Source organism: Gastrolobium bilobum, unplaced genomic scaffold (assembly GCF_033153095.1).
Source record: "Gastrolobium bilobum isolate Gb01-03AN ecotype WA unplaced genomic scaffold, APGP_CSIRO_Gbil_v1 utg17055, whole genome shotgun sequence".
Taxonomy (NCBI): Eukaryota; Viridiplantae; Streptophyta; class Magnoliopsida; order Fabales; family Fabaceae; genus Gastrolobium; species Gastrolobium bilobum.
The window spans coordinates 737,050-755,519 of record NW_026899394.1 but is presented as its reverse complement, the minus strand read 5'-3'; the positions used below and the strand labels follow the sequence as shown (position 1 = coordinate 755,519).

The window sequence follows — 18,470 nt, the reverse complement described above, 5'->3', positions numbered from 1 at the left end:
GTAGGCAGTCCAATTACCGTAAAGCTTCGGAAGGCCATAACTTGTGACTCGGGTATCCAAATCAGATGATTTTTTGTTTTGATTTCATATAACTTTTCGAGATCTACGTAATGACACTTCATTTGATATATTTTATCTCCCATAAATATAGTCTTATGGATAAACACTCTTGTGATTGTGATACAATTGTTACAAATTCAAACTATGTTTGTGGGAGATAAAATATGTCAAATGAGGTATCATTGCGTAGATCTCGAAAAGTTATATGAAATAAAAAAAAATCATCTGATTTGGATACCCGAGTCACAAGTTATGGTCTTCCGAAGATTTACGGTAATTGGACTGCCTACGTGGCGCTGACGTGGCACGAGTCCCGTCAGTATCAGTGACGGCACTAGTCCCGTCAGCATAGGTGACATGTTTGACTGCATTACTTTGGAAAAACTTATCCAATCAACTTTAAACGGACAATTCTTTTGTCTAAAAATTTTAAAATGGTGCTTTAGCCCAAGACTAAGGCGTAGCAAGTGTAACACAAGTTTAACCAAACCTAGTGACGAAAGAGCAACGTGAGGCTGAGATTGACCACTATACACAAACAATACAAACTAACACACACATGGCTGATTGCACTGTCTTGCAAACAAACAACAAACCAACCCAAATGTAATGTTCATATTAAATGTTGTTGTAGCAATGTATAATAGCATTCCCTATGGAAAAGGGAAAAGGAAAGGAGACCAACCACAGTAATAACAGTACTAGGCTAGTAGTACCACACTATCGCATAAATCTTTGATATTACGGTTATACTTAGATTCAGTACATCCTATCAATAAGAGCATTAAACATTATAGGAGAAAAAAAAAATTTGACAAAAAAAAGTAAATTTAACTGACATATAATATTTTTATTAATGGAATGCACTGAATCTTTGGTCCAAGAGTACTACGAAAAATTTATTCCACACTACCACCCTTACCCTCTGACTCAAACATGGCCCCCACACCAAAGCACAACCACCCACAAGCTAGATAATGTCACAACTTTCCCACTCCACTAACTTTCCGCCACGTGTCGCACATTGATTCTCTCTCCTTCTATTTTCTCTCCTCTCAAGACCACCAAAAACAGAAACAACAATCACTGCGAAACACAACACCACTTCATATATTTTTCCTTCCTTGGGAAAACCAAAACACTGTCTGAGTCTAACAACATTTACAAAAAAAAAAAACCTCATCACTCCACAAATGTTGGAAGAAGACGCCACCACTGCCACAGCCACAGCCACGTGGGCGCGCATCTGCGACACGTGCCGATCCGCCGCATGCACGGTGTTTTGCCGCGCCGACTCTGCGTACCTCTGCGCCGGCTGCGACGCGCGCATCCACGCGGCGAACCGCGTGGCGTCGCGTCACGAGCGCGTGTGGGTGTGTGAGGCTTGCGAGCGTGCTCCGGCGGCGTTTCTGTGTAAGGCTGATGCGGCTTCTCTGTGTTCTTCGTGTGATGCTGACATCCACTCCGCCAACCCTCTCGCCGGCCGCCACCACCGTGTTCCGATCCTTCCGATCTCTGGTCCTCCGGCGACCCTTTTGGGTGATGGTGAAGATGAAGGGTTTGTTGGTGAAATGGAGGAAGAGGATGAGGATGATGAGAATGAAGCAGCTTCTTGGTTGTTGTTGAATCCTGTGAAGAACAGCAACAACAATAATAACAACAACAACAACAACAATAATCAGCAGAGTAATATTGGGTTTTTGTTTAGTGGGGAAGTTGATGAGTATTTGGACCTTGTGGATTGTAATTCTTGTGGTGACAACCACTTTGCTACTACTACTGCAACTACTGCTACTGATCATTATAATCAGCAGCAACATTATGGTGTTGGTGTTCCTCAGAAGAGCTATGGTGGTGATAGTGTGGTTCCTGTTCAGCAGGCACAGCATTTTCAGCTTGGGTTGGACTTTGAGCCCTCCAAAGCTGGGTTCAGTTACACTGGTTCTATTAGTCAAAGTGTAAGCCTCTTCAATTCCCTTTTTTTATTTTATTTCACCTGTTTAATAAAAGATTTTACTGTTTAATTTATTTTCTGGTTTTGTTTGCAAATTCTTCTGGGTTGGTTGGCACTCTTTCAAAATTGGATTTTACAGCTGTTTGATTCATGTGAACCTCAAATTAGTCTAAATCAAACTCTTGGGCGGTTTGATTTGGTATATATATATATTATCTGATTTTGAGTTGACTTGTGGTGTGTGTCTACTTTTGAAGTGGCATATGGTTTTTGCCATAGTTGGATTCACAATCAGTTTCTTTTCCAGGCATGTTCAATGCCAACTTAGGTGCCTTTGCTTCACGACAAATTTTTTGAATACTAGAAAAATGTAATTGAAAACTGAGTTTGGTAGAAAAATGTAAAAAAAGTTGTTTGGTTAAAAAAACTTTTACCTGACAAATTATGTAAGATTTATAAAGTCTATGTTTGGTTTGAGGTAAAATATAGATGGAAAAAATAACTTCAAATTATAAAATAACCCTTGTAGCAAACGCTATTGTGTAATAGAAGAGCGTATTTTTGACATCCACACAATTTGAAAATACCGTTAGCCTAGTCAACTTGAAATTGAAAGAGGTATTTTCAATAGTATTTTTTCCTTCAATTTTTCACACATTTTTCACACAAAAGTAGATGGCTAGGCAAAATAGATACGTAGCTAAATTTTTTAAAAACTTCAACCAAACAAGAAAGTCCAAAAATGACATATTAAGATGCATGTCTAACTTATAAGAAACCTTCAACCAAACGCCTTAACTTTCTGGTTCAAATTCTGTATACCTGGTTTATCTACTGCATCGTTTGCCATTAATTACACTGACACTTGTACCGATCTTATGATTGCTTAAGTTTATTCAGAAATGGGGTCTCTGATTCTTTCTATAACTTTTCAGCTCTCTTTACCCTTTTTCTTTTCACTTTTTTTTTTTCTTTAGTGGAAGGAATCTAAGGCCTAGGTGTCACGCTTTCTTGCTAGAAATGGTTCCAAGATTGTTTTCCCCAATATACCCAAGAAAACTTTCTGCCTTTGCTTTTTTATTTTTCCAAATATTGGGCCATATTTCATTAATTTATATTTCGGATATGCAGTTGTAGTCACCTTTCTTTCCTTCAAAATTTATGTTGTAGTATATACTTTGTGTTCCTTTTACCATGAAGCAATAACTAACAAGTTTTGTAAGTGGATTCTATCAGCTTCATGGATAAGGCCACTAGTGCTGCTTAGAAAATTTATCTTAAACTTGTGATCTCATAAACTTTTGATATCTCTTGCTTTTTGGTAACTAATTTTTGTTTCTTTCTTTTTTTGTTGAAAATCAGGTTTCAGTTTCATCAATGGATGTTGGTGTTGTACCAGAATCAACAATCAGGGATGTCTCAATTGCCCATTCAAGACCCCCCAAAGGAACAATTGACCTTTTTTCTGGACCTCCCATTCAGATGCCTTCTCATCTTACTCCAATGGACAGAGAGGCCAGAGTCCTAAGGTATAGGGAGAAAAAGAAGACAAGGAAATTTGAGAAGACAATCAGGTATGCCTCAAGGAAGGCCTATGCAGAGACTAGACCCCGTATAAAAGGTCGATTTGCCAAGAGAACTGATGTAGATGCTGAAGTGGATCAGATGTTCTCCACAACACTAATCACAGAAGTTGGATATGGCATTGTTCCTTCTTTCTGAGTATGCTGTTGAACAAAAGGACTGAAGACAGAGAAGAAGGTTGAGAAACATGATCAATAGAAAATGGCAACCAATTTATGTGTTATTACCAAGTTATTCTACTGATACTGTCTTTTTTTTTTCGTGTAATCTAATTACTCGCAATTGCACTAATCAGATATATGCTTTATTAATTTGTTTTACTGTTTTGAATGAGATTGCTATTTGTAAATACAGTCCTTATATTAAGTTATTAAATTACAGTCAACATATTTTGAAAATTTTGATTTTCTCAATTTTGTCATGGTTATGTAATTGCTAGAATAAGAATTGATATAATATAAAGATGATAACCAACCTATAACTTTTATCTTAATGCTTGCTTGGAGAGCGCAAATCCTGTAGCGGTAAACCAATAGCAGCGGAAAGGCCGACAACACCTGCTTTTCCGTCCTGCCTTTGCTTGTATCTAAACTCTGACTTGTGTTATTTTGTCATCTCATCTGGTACAATTAGTAATCACTTTAATCCAATTAATTAGGGACCAAAACTCATTATCATCACCACAAGTTCACCCTTAAGATTAAACATCTAGTTACAAGGCATATGACAAGAAGTTTTTTTTCTTTTTTTCTTCCAATTTCGATTTGTTGAAAATGTAAAGAACCTTGAGATACACCATTTCAAAAGCTAGCTCAAAGGGTAGGAGTGTCCAAGGCTTTATAAATTCCACATTAGTTGCACATACAACTAATGTGAGACTATATATCTCAACACGTCCCCTCACACGAGAGCCTTTTGGGCTTGAAGTGTGGACAATGCAACAGGCCCAGCCTACCTGTGCTAAGAAACGCCACAAGAGAAAGTGGGGGGTGGCGAGACTCTGATATCATGTAAAGAACCTTGGGATACACCACCCCAAAAGCTAGCTCAAAGAGTGGGAGTGCCCAAGGCCTTATAAACTCTACATTAGTTGCACATACAACCAATGTGAGACTATATATCTCAACGGAAAATGCTTCATGTTCAATGAATGTCTCATATTTACAGAAGCTCCCCCCACCTGGAAATTTGTACAATATTCATTCAGGTGCACTGAACTTGATTTTGGCTTGAACTTTGGTTGATATACTCACCATCCTGATCCGACTATACTTTAAAAAAAAGAGAGAGAGAGAGAATGGAAAAGTGGAGAGTTTAATAATTATGCGTACAATTACTTAATCATTTCTTTGTGCTTGTAAGAAGGCCAAAGACCAAAGCATGTTAATTATATCTCCTCTCTCTGTTCCTTCTCTTTATTTAATTTTGTTTTTTCATCGTTATCATTCCTCTGCATATAATGAATCTATATCATATAAAGATCATCAGGGCTTTTGGCATATTGTAAAAGATGAAAAGAGATGTCTTTGGATGATCTTCTTTTGGCCATAGCTGCTAAAATACTTTAGATTTTGAAAAGTTCTGCAAATGTGATGATGGATTTATCACATACAAAACGCATGAACATAGTTTTCAAACTTCAGCTTTAACCTGATTTTTGATTGTTTTAGTTGATAGATAATTGGATTGGGAAAATGGAGAATAGATTAAAGAAACAAATAAAGAACTTTTCCAGTGAAAGCATGGCTGCGAGTAGGGATTGATGCTCTACTTAGTTGAAGAATATCATGCAAACGCTTCAATTGCCATATACATCAAACACAAAAATTATGTAATATAAGACTTTCTTTCAATGTAATGTGAGCTTTAGAGGAATCAACATGACCCTCCACCACGTAGTTAAAAGGTAATGTTTTTTTGTCCCCTTGCCAAGTGGTACACTTCGTATTGTAAATTGAAAGTGCAAAACAAAAACCAAGAGTTGATTCAAGTGGTACATACTTGATTCTGGTTAATCAATGTATTGAGTTTAAGTTCTTGTGAATGCAAAAAAATTTCTTTAGGACAGCTAGCTTCATCATGATATGGATATTCCATTCTCGAACGGTAAAAGATATATGTGATTTATTAAAAAAAAAAAAATGCTAGAGAAAAGTTTCCTGCATCGTGGAAGTGAATATTTCACAAAGTAGAAAAAAAAAAAAACCTTTAATATCAAAATGAATCTATGGGACAGACATCCATGACCATGAGATTGATATATACCTATTGTGTGAGAAGAGAAACCCTGAATCAAGCCAATGCTTATTAAGTTTCAGGTTGTCACGATCAATAAATATTGGAATAATCAATATCTGCAATGCTATTTGCCACACGTAGTTAGTGATATAGCAGTCACCATTCATTACCACATTTCATGAGTGCAAAGCAATGATACCATACCAGAATAAAGGGTGACCGATTGGAATATTCTTTCTTTAACTCCGTATAAAATGGATTCCTAACAAGAAGTTGCATTAATATTCCAATAGTAAATAAATGGTATAATTACTATACTAAACGCAGATACAAGATCTACCACTCCATGTATAGATCCTTCTCATCCATTATAAGCCTATGAGGAAAGCCTAGCAACATTTTAGGTATGCCATTAATTATCAAACGTTTTAGATGTGCATTTAATATGTTTTCTCTTTGAATCTTCTGATAATCTGATCTGAGCTATGTTATGGCAGATTTGGATGTTTCAAATCTCTGCCTAGTTTGTGCTACTAGCTCTGCCTCAAGGCAGGAGTTGTATTTTAGTTTTGCTTGCGATTTTTTTTTTTAAATTTTTTTCTGGTCTCACGTTGATTGAGTAGGCAACTAGTTTGAGATTTATAAGACCTTTGATACTCTTACCCTTTAATCTAGTTTTTGGGATTGTGATCCCATGGATCCGCATCATTTGATGCTCTCGTTGAGAGTCGGATCGTGGAAAGGGCTACTTAGATTGTAAGTCTCTCCTTATAAGATCCAAACATGGAATGTAATAGATTTTTTTTTTTTTTTTTTTTTGTAATATTAATCTAAAATTTCAAAGATGTGTGGTAAGAAATGTTAGAACCTTTTCGTGGAATGAAAATTTTTTTTTCTCAAAAAAAAAAAGAAGTCTATAGGAATCAGTGTTCTTTTTGTCTTTAGAATCAATTTCGTGGGTGCATGTACCTGTCTGAAGCTCATCTCATCTGAATGTGTAGTTTGAGTGACATACAGATCAAACATGAGGTATCAATTCTTATGAATATGCAACAATAACCTTCACGAGTTCTACTTTGTTCTACTTGTATCTCATGCCACCTTTTATAAAAGTAAAGAAGTGCAGCTTCTTTTGGGGACCCCTCTGTGACTTCGAATGTATCAACCATTGTTAATGATATAATTTTTAACTAATTATTAGATTGAGACTATTATGGTTGGTATTAATTAGGATTTATTGAATCATTGTATTTTATTTACTGTAGTCAATTAGGATTATACAATATCAATTAATAGTGATTGATATCAATTATGGTTAGCAGATGTCAATTAATTATGATTAGTATCAATTAGGATTTATTATATTTTTGTATTTAATTTCATTTATTGTAGTCAATTAGAATTAGACGGATATGAATCAATTGTGATTTATATCAGTTAAGATTATCATTTATTATACTTTTATACCATTCCATTGTATTATTTTTGTTATAAAGGGCAATGTGGGTCAATGGAAAGAATAAAAAAAAAAAAAATCACTCCCCAATTAACCCCGCTGAACTAGCACTGTGAGGTAATGACAATTTTTATACGCAACCTTATTCTTGTAAGATGGTTGTTTCTAGACCAATCCAAAGAATAAGAAGAAAATATTTTTCTCCCAACTATTATCCAATTCTCGTCTTCCTCAATTAATTTCTCACCCTTGTATTCCCACTTTTCTCTATTAATTTAAGTCTCTCTTTCTCTCTCTATCTATCAAAATTATCCTCTCTTCTCTCTAGCCTCTCAAATTTTTTTTTTTGTTATAATTGTGTTTTTATTCCCGAATTCACCCTTTTTATATGCTTCTGTAAAATATATTCCGATTTTCCAATCTCTCAATCTGAAGAACGAGGTAGTTTTGAAGAGCAGTGCAATTTAACAACAGTCCTTCATGATACTATTGTTTTGAAGAGCCAATGCTAGTTATTAGTTTGTCTAGGGAGTATATTTTTACTACTAACTTACTACTTATCTAATCACCATTGAATCAAAGAGAGAGAATGCTAAAAAGTTTTTGAAAAAAGAGAAAATGTTGATCTAATGGTGATTAGATAGGTAGTGAGTTGGTAGTAGAAAATTTTGGTAGTAAGAATAACTTTCCTATAGTTTGTCAACCATAACAAATTTTTTTTTTTTGTACATTGCCAGGAGGTATTCCCATTCAACCTTCTCCGGGCACCATGCCCTCAGGATACGACAAGGACGGGACTAATCCCCCAACCGAAGATTTTTGACTTATCCTCTGGCCCCCAAAGATTTTTCAAGAAACTGCTTGAGGCAGGGTTTGATCCCTGCACCAAGCAATCCCTTGGGAGCTCAGCTTGCCAACTGAGCTACCCTTGGGGGTTAAATGACTAATGTTATATTCTTCTTTTTTGGTAAACTAATGTTATCTTTCTTTTCTATTGGTGAGGATTAATGTCCCTTTCAATATTAATAAAACTAAAGTTTTAATAAAAATGTCTACACAGCATTTTTGTTGAACTAAACATTCCATAAAACATTTCCACACAACAAGAAAAAATTACTTTTCAAATTAAAACTCGACTAGCAGTTAAGGATGAAAGAAATACTCATACACAGTTTTATTTTTATAATGCAAAAGAATTATTTCTCGATTCAAACTCATAATATTTTAATCACAAAAAAATAGGATCATCATTCAAGTTCACGGAAATTTCTTCAATACAGCGGTAGTACCAAATTCGATATCCCCTTTTATTAAATTGAGAATTTTTTTTTTATTTCAACACATATTTTTCTTTATATTTTTCATTAAGTCCCAAAAACTTTTCTCTTTTAATAGAGATGCAGATATTCCTGTTGAACCAAAGGTTTTATCCAAGTTCACCACCTTTTAAACTAACTTAACGGAGTTCAAAATCAAAATAAACGGTCTTCTAATTTTTCAGAAAAAGGTACAAGAGTTATACTAGTGATTTGAGATGAGTATAGTAACCATACCAAATACTATGGGTATATTATGCAAGTACGCAACTTCTAAGATACGGAGTTAAAGAAGGAATATTCCAATCGGTCACCCTTTATTCCGGTATGGTATCATTGCTTTGCACTCATGAAATGTGGTAATGATTGGTGACTGCTATATCACTAACTACGTGTGGCAAATAGCATTGCAGACATTGATTATTCCAATATTTATTGACCGTGACAACCTGAAACTTAATAAGCATTGGCTTGATTCAGGGTTCCACTTCTTACCCAATGGGTATATATCAATCTCATGGTTATGAATGTCTTTCCATAGATTCAATTTAATATTGGGGGTGTTTGGTTCAAGTTTTTGGAGAGAATTACCGGTAATCCTTCTTTGGTAAATGTAATTATCACGTTTGGTAGAAGGAATAAATTATGATTCCCGGATATCCAAGGATTACCGGTAATTTGATTTATAAAGAAAAGTCACTATTCAGATTACCAAAAATAATATGGTAATTCAGAATACCAATCAGAATACCAAGTAAAGGGAAAGCAAAACAATAAATTTTGAGACAAAAATACCCCAATACACATAAAAATCTAGACCCAATCTATCAATTACAAAAGTAAAAATAGTTTGGGGTTATTTTTGTAAAATAACCTCATATTCCAAGTCATATTTCGTTCTAAACCAAATATGGAATCAGTAATTTTTACCCAGTATTTCCGGTAATATTTTGGCGAACCAAACACATCTTTCGTAAGATTCCAAGTAAACTCAATTTCTACTGAATTCCCATTAATCATGATTCCCGGTCACCAAAAAAATTCTACTATACCAAACACATAAAGTTTTTGTTTTCCTCCTACTTTTTGTGAAATATTCACTTCCATGATGGCAAAAAAGTACCAGGGAACTTTTCTGTAGCACTTTTCAATCTAAAACACGAACTGTACCACTTGGTAAGGGGACAAAAAACATTACATTTTTACTACGTGGTGGAGGGTCATATTGATTCCTCTAGAACTCTCATCACATTGAAAGAAAATCTTATATTACATATCCTTTGTATTTCATTTGAGATGGAAATTAAAAGCGTTTGCATGATATTCCTTCAACTAAATCGTTGAGCATTAACCTGATATGTTCCCTTAACCTTACTTTGTATTTCATTTGGCCGTTTTTATCAACTTTTTATAGCCTATGTTTGTCAATAGCAACTTCATGGTTTTTTAGTCTTCTGTTTGTTTTTTTCATGCGATTCCATCACAATAACATTTGGCTCCTATTGTCTTGCTAATGTTTATGTAAGTAGGGTGTAAGTATATACGACAACAAATAATACAGGGCATATAATTAAAATAGTAATTGCTGTATCAGAATTTTGACTAATAAAACTAAAAGTAAAAATAAAAATAAAAAATCAAAACAACAATATGCTTTACTAAACTAGCTAAAAATGTTTCTGTTTTTGAAAGATTTGATAATTGAATCAAAAATCAATTGATTAATGTAATGAGTAATTGAACTTGGAAATGTATTTTGTTTTTCTTTTCTATTGTAAAAGGTTTATGTAAAGAATTTAAAGCAGAAATTAACAATGAAATCAAGAAGAAAAATAAGAAATAAAAGTTTGTGAAAATATGTAGAGAAATAGGCTCAGTCTTTGGTTTTCCCTCCCCAATAGTGCTTAAAAAAAATGAATAGATTAACATAACGAGTTGTTCATTCAAAAGTTCCAAGTCAACGGAACTCATTTATTAATTTTTAATCTCTTAAAAATTATTTTATCCAAAATCAACTACTTACATATTCCTATGCCAAATGAATTTAGGACTCTTGAAACACAAGTCCAATGTTACATGGAGTATACCTTCGTATCTAAGTGAAATTCCTTTAATGATCTCTAGTTCAATTCCATTGGCTTAATACAAAGTCCAGAATGTGTCGTTTTCCCACAATTCATTCCTAAATAAACTTCTAACATTTGGCCGAAATGCTAAAAGTTTACACAACAAAAACAACATTAAACAACTGAGATAAAATATTAAAAATTCAGATAATTAACATCCATCCAAACACTGAGGTTTAGATATCAGCTAGATTCAACCTTTTGAAATTTAGCTCATGTCCATAAGGAATAAGGAATGAGCTCAAAACACTAAATGAACTAAAAAAAGAATTACAAGCTAAAACTAAAATTAACTAGGCATAGACTATATCGAGATAATAGCTTTTCCACTTCTTTTATATCTCAAAGAAAAGGTTCTAATTGTGGGTTTGGTAACTGGGGTTTGGGTGAGATGAGACTAAGGATTGGTCTTGTGGCTCGAGGGTTCAACAAAATCATATAGGGATGATGGCTCGAGTTTGATTTGGGTGTGTTTGAATGACCAAACGAACCAGGAAGAGAGGGTTAGGGTTTTGATGTGTTGGTTCTATTTTTTGATTGAAATGTGTGGCTCTCGATTTTTCTTTCTTTCTTTCTTCCTTTCTTACTTCTGTCCTTAGAATCTTCTCATTTCCCTTTTTGCCCTTTTGAACATTGCTGATTGGGCTAACTTGTTGGTCTTTATTCCTCTTCACTCAATTTCCATATTGCCTTTCAAAAGATTGAAGAGTTGGGCTGCACTCTGCTTTCTTCTTTGCTTGCTTGGGCTCATCTCAATCTTGAGTTCCTTGTTTTCCCTGAAATGACAACATATCGCTAAAACATTCAAATTACTTGGAAATGCGTTAAATATGAATGTCCAATTCATTATCTACTACACTTTAAGGTCAGCAAATAAGAGATTTAAGTCTCATTTTAGAGACTTATCAGCTCCTTGACCAAATTATCCCTTTTAAAACAAAAAAATTATCATTTTTCCTCTAGCTATGGGTTAAAAGAATAATGTTACATGGTGTAAGATTGTGTTCCTGCACACATATCAAATAAGAGAAAAAAAAGTGAAATAATGAGAGAGAAAAATAATCACATGAGAAAATAAACACATGGACCCTACTTATTTGATGTGTATGCGAGAAAGCAATGTTACATTCTATAATATTATTCTTCGTTAATCCTTAAATTGTATATTTATATATTTTATTTCCAAACTATATATCAATCTATTTTAAATAAAATTAAAATTTAGCTGACCATTTACTTAAGTAAATGATTTATTCATTCAAATAAACGAGTGTTTTATTCTTACCCAAGTAAGTTACACTTTTATTCAAAGAAATGTCGGTGAACTTAAGTGACATTTTTATTTAAGGAAATATCGGTCAAATTTAATCAATAAATTGATATATAATTTAAAAATGGGGAAAACTAAGAAATTTTTATTAAAAGAAAAGGCAAATTGATCAATCACCTAACAATTCAGATTTGGATCTTAAACAGAATTTCTAAATGGATAAGGATTTATAGATTTATCTTGTATCACTTTGAGTTCCCCCCCTTAAAACACCTCGTTACAATGTGTTAATAAGCACAATGTTGGTTTTAGAAATCCTTGGAACTTGGAAGCTTGACTTGGAAACCAATGCTCTACAGATTAATGAAAACCGAATCATAACACACAAAACTCAAACACGTGGGCTTTTTATAAACCTAGCTTAATTGGCCCAAAACATTGGCCCAAATAGGGCCCAACTGTATTATACTCCCTTTCGAAAGTACAAAACCCTCTTCTGCCTTTGCCAAAACTCATTCATCGCCGCCCAACGCCGCCGGCGAACGCTACCAACAGTTCGACCCTCATCCTTCATCTCCTTCCTCTGAAAAAAGCCAGGCACGTTTCTTCTCTCTTTTTTCTCTTCTTTCGTTTCCTTTCTCTCGTGCATGCCTTTGTTGTTCTGTTGCCACCACTGGTACTTTTTGTGTGTGTGTGTGTGGGGCTGTGAGGTTGTTCTTTGAGATGAAGAAGGCAAGTGGGTTATTGTCAAAATGTTATTTTTTGGTGATTTTGGTTGTTGGGTATGACAGATTTTTAACAGAAAAATGGGGAAGAAGAGAAAGCACAATGAGACTACTGAAGCTGTGGCACTGCCCAAAAAGGAAGATGCCGCTCCAGAGAGACCAACCAGGACCCTTTTGGGATGGAAGGATAAAAATGAAGTCAATGATGATGTTGAGGTTGAGATTAAGGGTAATGGTGATTCACCAATATTTAGGAACAAAGAGAAGGTATTGGTCACTTGCTCAAGGCGAATCAATTACAGGTACAAACACAGAACCATATCTTGTTTTAGATTCAGAGTTTGTGCTTGTTTGGAGTTTGGATTCGTTATTTTGTGTTCAGAACAAATAAATTATTATCAAAAAGATTTTGTTTTGGGTAAAATTAAGCACAGAGAAACTTTTGTTTTTTTCTTGTGGGTTGCTTTTTGTATATAGTGTTGATGGGGTGGAGTGTTTTGCATTATTTTATAGGTACCGTCATTTGATGTTGAATTTGGTCTCGCTTTTGCCTCATTGCAAGAAGGATAACAAGGTTGAATCAAAGGAAACTAAAGGAGCCACTCTGAACGAGCTTGTTGAGCTCAAAAACTGTTCCTCTTGTTTATTTTTTGAGGTATTCTTTTTTATGTCGCAAGGTTTTTCAGTGCCATCTTAGGTTAAATTAGGTACGATGTGTCATGCTGTTGTTAGCTAGATAAGTATATGCATCATTATGTTTATGCTATTGCTGAGTTAGAAATTTTTCTGCCTGTTTATGGTTTAAGGAATTCTTTCATTGGTCACAAATGTTGGTGACATTATTCAGATGTGTTACGTTATCGTTGGCTACTTTTGAATCTATATGATCACTTCCTTTTTCTGATAGGATTAAGTATCTGAATTTTTTTATATTTTATCTATTTGTGTTTTACCCATTTTAAATCATAACATGCCTGTACTCCCACCCACCCATCTCCCAAATTGGCTTTTCCATGTATTTAAGCAGTTGTTTTAATCTGAACTCTGACGAGTGGGGCAATATTTTGCACTGAAGCTCCGTTATGCACTCTAATTCTAAGTCAGACTTTGAATCTGGTCAACTTGTTACATTCTGATTGCTGTCATCTCCTCCCCTTTTTTGTATATAAATTTCAGTGCAGGAAGCATAAAGATCTTTATCTCTGGATGGCGAAATGCCCCGGTGGCCCGTCTGTAAAATTTTTAGTTAGTGCTGGTAATATTCTCATCTGATTATTATCGTAAGTTACTAAATACTAATTTGTTTGCTATGATGATGTAATGTTTGGGCTCTGTACGCTTTTTCTTCATTCTTCTTGTTGAATTATGATTGTTTGTGTTTCTCTCTTTCTCTAACTTTTTCTGATGCCATTTTACTGATCTCTCTTTTTTCTCTATTGCTTTCCAGTGCACACAATGGAGGAATTGAAGCTAACTGGGAATCACCTAAGCGGTTCCCGCCCTATTTTGACATTTTCAGCAAATTTTGAAAAAGATGCGCATTGGAAACTGTTAAAGGAAATGTTGTTACAGGTACTTGATTTTTTCTTTCCTGTAAGTAGTATTTCTTTATTGTCTATCTAGTTTCATCTGAAATAAAGATTAGGGAATCACTAATCAACATGTTGATTACTCTTGTGTATATCATCTCATATACAAGTGTAAAGGTTAGTTTGATGATGTCATCTTATTTTGTTGCTTCTTGGTGATAACTTCTTCCTAGTCTAATTGAAATTTTTTTATGTGCACTTCTGTATTTGTGATCTTATACTACAGTTATCACATATCTTCCTATGAGTATTTTCTTAAATTATTATTACTGACCAGAGAAAATTCTATTAATGTCTAAGTTATCAAATGCGGATTGTGGCACGTCGCGGCCAACCCCGAGAAACGCTACAGCGTTATAGCGGATTGCGGTTGCGAAAATAGCAGAATAAATATATGACAGAAATAATGACAAAATGAAACATCTTTTAAAGGCAGAGATAGCATAAGTAGAGAGAGACGCAGATAGGCTAAAAAACCCTTAAAAATTTTCTGTTACACATTTAAATTTAAGACAACATTGGCATTTTTCCTTATGACAGCAATATGGCTGGGATTTGGCCGCAAAAGCGATTGCAATGGCCGCTATTGCGTTCCGGTGCAGCGCAACGCGGTTTCTTGTTGCGAGGCACCGCAACGCCCATACGGTGCGGATCGCGGTGCTATTGCTGCGCTATTAACTACTATGATTAATGTTATATTCTTCTTTTGGCATAGTTTAAATTGAGCAGGATGTGGAGATCTTTTGCATTCATGTATTCCTATTCACAATTTTCTCTAATTCTGATATTTTGGCCTGAATATTGAATTTGAGTGTGGTCAGTGGATTTTTTGTGTGTATTTCGTGTGATTAAATTGTAAAATACACACAATTTTGATTATTGCTGACATACTCTGTCTTTCTTTCGTTCAGGTATTTGAAACACCCAAGGACCATAGAAAGACTAAGCCTTTCCATGATCACGTTTTTGTTTTCTCAATAGTTGATGATCATATATGGTTCCGGAATTACCAGGTTTGTCTTTTCATTTGCACAAGATCTAAAGAATTGGCATGTGCGTCTTTTACAAATTTGCATTAATTTTGACGCTAAGTACCGAGATCTGTTGTTCTGGACATTCATTCCACCTACTAAACAAACAAAAAGTGTGAACATTTTGATTGTTATTATATTGATTGTTTTGGTTAGCCAGGCTTATTGACTGAAGTGAAGTTGTTTCAGATGAAGAATCTAAATTTTTTCTTTCTTGGGAACATTACTGAGGAATGTAGCCGAGTTCTAAACATTTTTATTTGAAGGATTAGCTATGGGTTCCTTGACAAATAGACTTTATATGAAATAAGAATGCTTAAACACAACAATTTTGAAGGCAGAGAATAAGGGCTATTATGATAAGAGTCTTGATTTTATCTGCTATCAATGTAAATCCTTTTATAATATCAATGAACTAAAAAGTTGCACAAGTTAAGATTGCAGGGAAGTCATCAATTGATTTTCTGTTTTGAATTAGTGGCTCCATATGGTTCACTGGTAGTGTAAAACTCCTAAAACTGCCAATGGGTCAAAATTAAATCCTTATTGTATTATGGAATGCATGTTACTGATCCACTTTATTCATTTAATTATTGCTTAGCCTTACCAAATTAGTGTTGATCGAATCAAATCTTATTTTCATTTGATGGCTGTGCGAGCCTGTGAGAATGGTCATTTGCATTGTATTCTTAAAAATGTCGTTAGTGGACTTGTTTAGGCCAGCCCATATTTACAAGTCCACCAGTTGGGTCAACACTCAAAGTCCACTTCTAGAGGACAACATAGGATTCTCCCTCATTCCTATGCACTACTGCCCACTGCACAATGACAGTAGGGCAGCAAGCCTAGCCTCAGTAATTAGGCTAGCTAGGTGGTACAGCCACATAACTTCTCTCCCACGCTTGACCGAGAGGGAACTTCCTCTCTAAATACGCCCCTCTCACATTGGGGAAAAGGAGGATCTTCTTCTCTACTCACTTCATATATATTAACTTTGCACAAATGATACCACATCTTAGCCACTCTCACACACTCCTCCTTTGATACTGATATACATGGGAAGCTTTAACAGAGCCTTGGTCTATACCATGGCTGCTGGAAGTACCCCTAGATCAACATACTACACCCTCTAAGGGTATATCTATGAGCCACCGGTTCAGGACTCAACCGCTGGATGCTGTTATTATGTAATTACATTATTTACACTACGATTTGGACAAAAGAAAATACATATTTGATATAGATCTGCATGTCTTATGCACCGCATCCACCACCTGCTAATGCATTATTGATTGGTATACTGGAGTTACTTGTTCATGCATTTTATGAATTACATATTAATCTAATGAATTTAATTTTATTTATTTCATGATGTATTGAGCTGTCTTAATAAATTAAATGAGATAGTGGTGTCATTTACTGCAAGTACATCACCATTAAACAAGTGGTTACTTGTGAACATGGCTTTGCCATGCCAGTGTTGTCTTATTTTCTGCTTCTTGACTAATGCTTACTGAGCAATGTTACATACAAAATAACATCTTTATTCCAATGCAGATCTCTGTTCCTCATAATGAGTCAGACAAGTTACCACGAGGAGGCCTTGATAAAATGACATTGATTGAGGTCTTAACATTAGCTTATTGATTTATGTTTTCATCTGCCAATTTCTAATATTTTACTTTAACCGCTGTGTGCAAACTACTTGTTTAGGTTGGTCCGCGATTCTGCTTGAACCCGATTAAAATCTTTGGTGGCAGTTTTGGAGGCCCAACTTTATATGAGAATCCACTCTATGTTTCACCAAATCAGGTACGAATCAATATATTCTCCATATATACTTATTTCTCTAGTTTTCTGCTGAAAATAACTATATGTTGTTCTTGTAGATTCGAGCGTTGGAGAAGAGGAAGAAGGCTGGAAAGTTTTCAAAGAAGGTCAAAGCAAAGACAAGGAGGAAAATGCATGAGATGTCTAATCCTCTAGAGCCTGACGAGTTTGCAGATATGTGGAAAGAATAATTTTGAATAAACCTATCATTAGAAAAATCCATATTTCGCCTTTTATGTAGCATGAATTGGTAGTTTTTTTGGTTGGAAGCCTATGCTTTATAGCGGCTTTTTATGTTGTGAATTGCTTTGTATGTTCAATTGGAGATATGATATAGGTTGTACTTTTGTTTATCATCACATTATAATCTCTAACATAAAAGGGAGACTTTAGCAATTCTCCAATGTTATTTTCTTTTATTCTTGTGGGGGCAGTTTATTGCCCATCCTTAGTTGTACGATGGATTTATCCTATATATAATTCTTATAAAGAGGAAGCCTATGCATTGTTTTTAGATGAGGACACACTGTGAAGCCCAAGCTGGTTAAAAGAGAATTTAAAACTGGAAAACCCCTTTGAAAAAAAAAAAAAACTTAACTATCATAAAAGAAATTAATTTGTTTTTTGACTAATTTTTATCTTTTAAAAAGCAGAAACAAACGTTCCCTTAGTCAGATGTGATTATGATTAGTGTAGTGTGTAGGTTCTTTTTTGGGTTTTTCAAGATTCAAAACTGGTTTAAGAATTCTGATTCCTTTCCCCACAAATCAAGGTGACAAGTCTAGCTATCGAAAATCAAAAGATCTACAAGAAACTGTTGGCTTTTCATTACAAGGATACGAAATTGATCAGTGAAATTCTGTTTCGTTTGAGTACATTTGCATTTGCTTGATGGAAACGGGAAATGGGAAATGGCTGCTGGTTTCTTTGGTTTCAGTTTTTTGTTCAGCTATGTTTTGAAAATTTTCTTCTATTTAATTTGTATATTCTTCCTAAATTTTTTTAAAAAATTTAATTTTGACAGCAATCTTAAAAGGCTGGGTTAGCAAGCTTAAGTTGTGGTTTTGGGGTAGCCTTCCCAAACCATAACATGGGCTTAGGATTGCACACAAATTCAGGTTTAAATCTAATTCAACCAACCCAATTTAAATCAACCTGTCATATTCTGAGGCTTTTTGACCCTTATAATCTTTTATTAATAATTAATTACCAAATTGACCTTTATTATAAACTATTTCAAAAATTTAACCTCCCTAACAAACATAACACTGATCTGCCCCTGTTTGACCGT

General features: G+C 34.6%; 2 protein-coding genes across 2 annotated transcripts; both read left to right on the top strand.

Annotated features, from left to right (window-relative positions):
• Positions 1–1,154: 1,154 nt before the first annotated feature.
• On the top strand, positions 1,155–3,978 carry LOC133290181 (zinc finger protein CONSTANS-LIKE 2-like). Its single transcript, XM_061488235.1, has 2 exons — positions 1,155–2,018; positions 3,377–3,978. The coding sequence occupies exons 1-2, from the start codon at positions 1,254–1,256 to the stop codon at positions 3,734–3,736; spliced, it is 1,125 nt and encodes a 374-aa protein (XP_061344219.1). The 5' UTR covers positions 1,155–1,253; the 3' UTR covers positions 3,737–3,978.
• An 8,538-nt stretch (positions 3,979–12,516) lies between these two features.
• On the top strand, positions 12,517–17,538 carry LOC133290216 (ribosome biogenesis protein BRX1 homolog 1-like). The gene is made up of 9 exons (XM_061488275.1): positions 12,517–12,601; positions 12,796–13,031; positions 13,243–13,384; positions 13,906–13,984; positions 14,177–14,301; positions 15,230–15,331; positions 16,907–16,975; positions 17,063–17,161; positions 17,239–17,538. Exons 2-9 carry the CDS (start codon positions 12,811–12,813, stop codon positions 17,368–17,370), a joined length of 969 nt encoding a protein of 322 aa, XP_061344259.1. The 5' UTR covers positions 12,517–12,601; positions 12,796–12,810; the 3' UTR covers positions 17,371–17,538.
• The last annotated feature ends 932 nt before the right edge of the window (positions 17,539–18,470 follow it).

Excerpts from the sequence above, each read along its gene's own strand:
- LOC133290181 (XM_061488235.1), top strand. The coding sequence starts at position 1,254 with ATGTTGGAAGAAGACGCCACCACTGCCACAGCCACAGCCACGTGGGCG. Across the intron at positions 2,019-3,376 it reads CTGGTTCTATTAGTCAAAGT|GTTTCAGTTTCATCAATGGA; the intron begins GTAAGCCTCTTC and ends GTTGAAAATCAG.
- LOC133290216 (XM_061488275.1), top strand. The coding sequence starts at position 12,811 with ATGGGGAAGAAGAGAAAGCACAATGAGACTACTGAAGCTGTGGCACTG. Across the intron at positions 13,032-13,242 it reads TCAAGGCGAATCAATTACAG|GTACCGTCATTTGATGTTGA; the intron begins GTACAAACACAG and ends ATTATTTTATAG. Across the intron at positions 14,302-15,229 it reads TAAAGGAAATGTTGTTACAG|GTATTTGAAACACCCAAGGA; the intron begins GTACTTGATTTT and ends TCTTTCGTTCAG.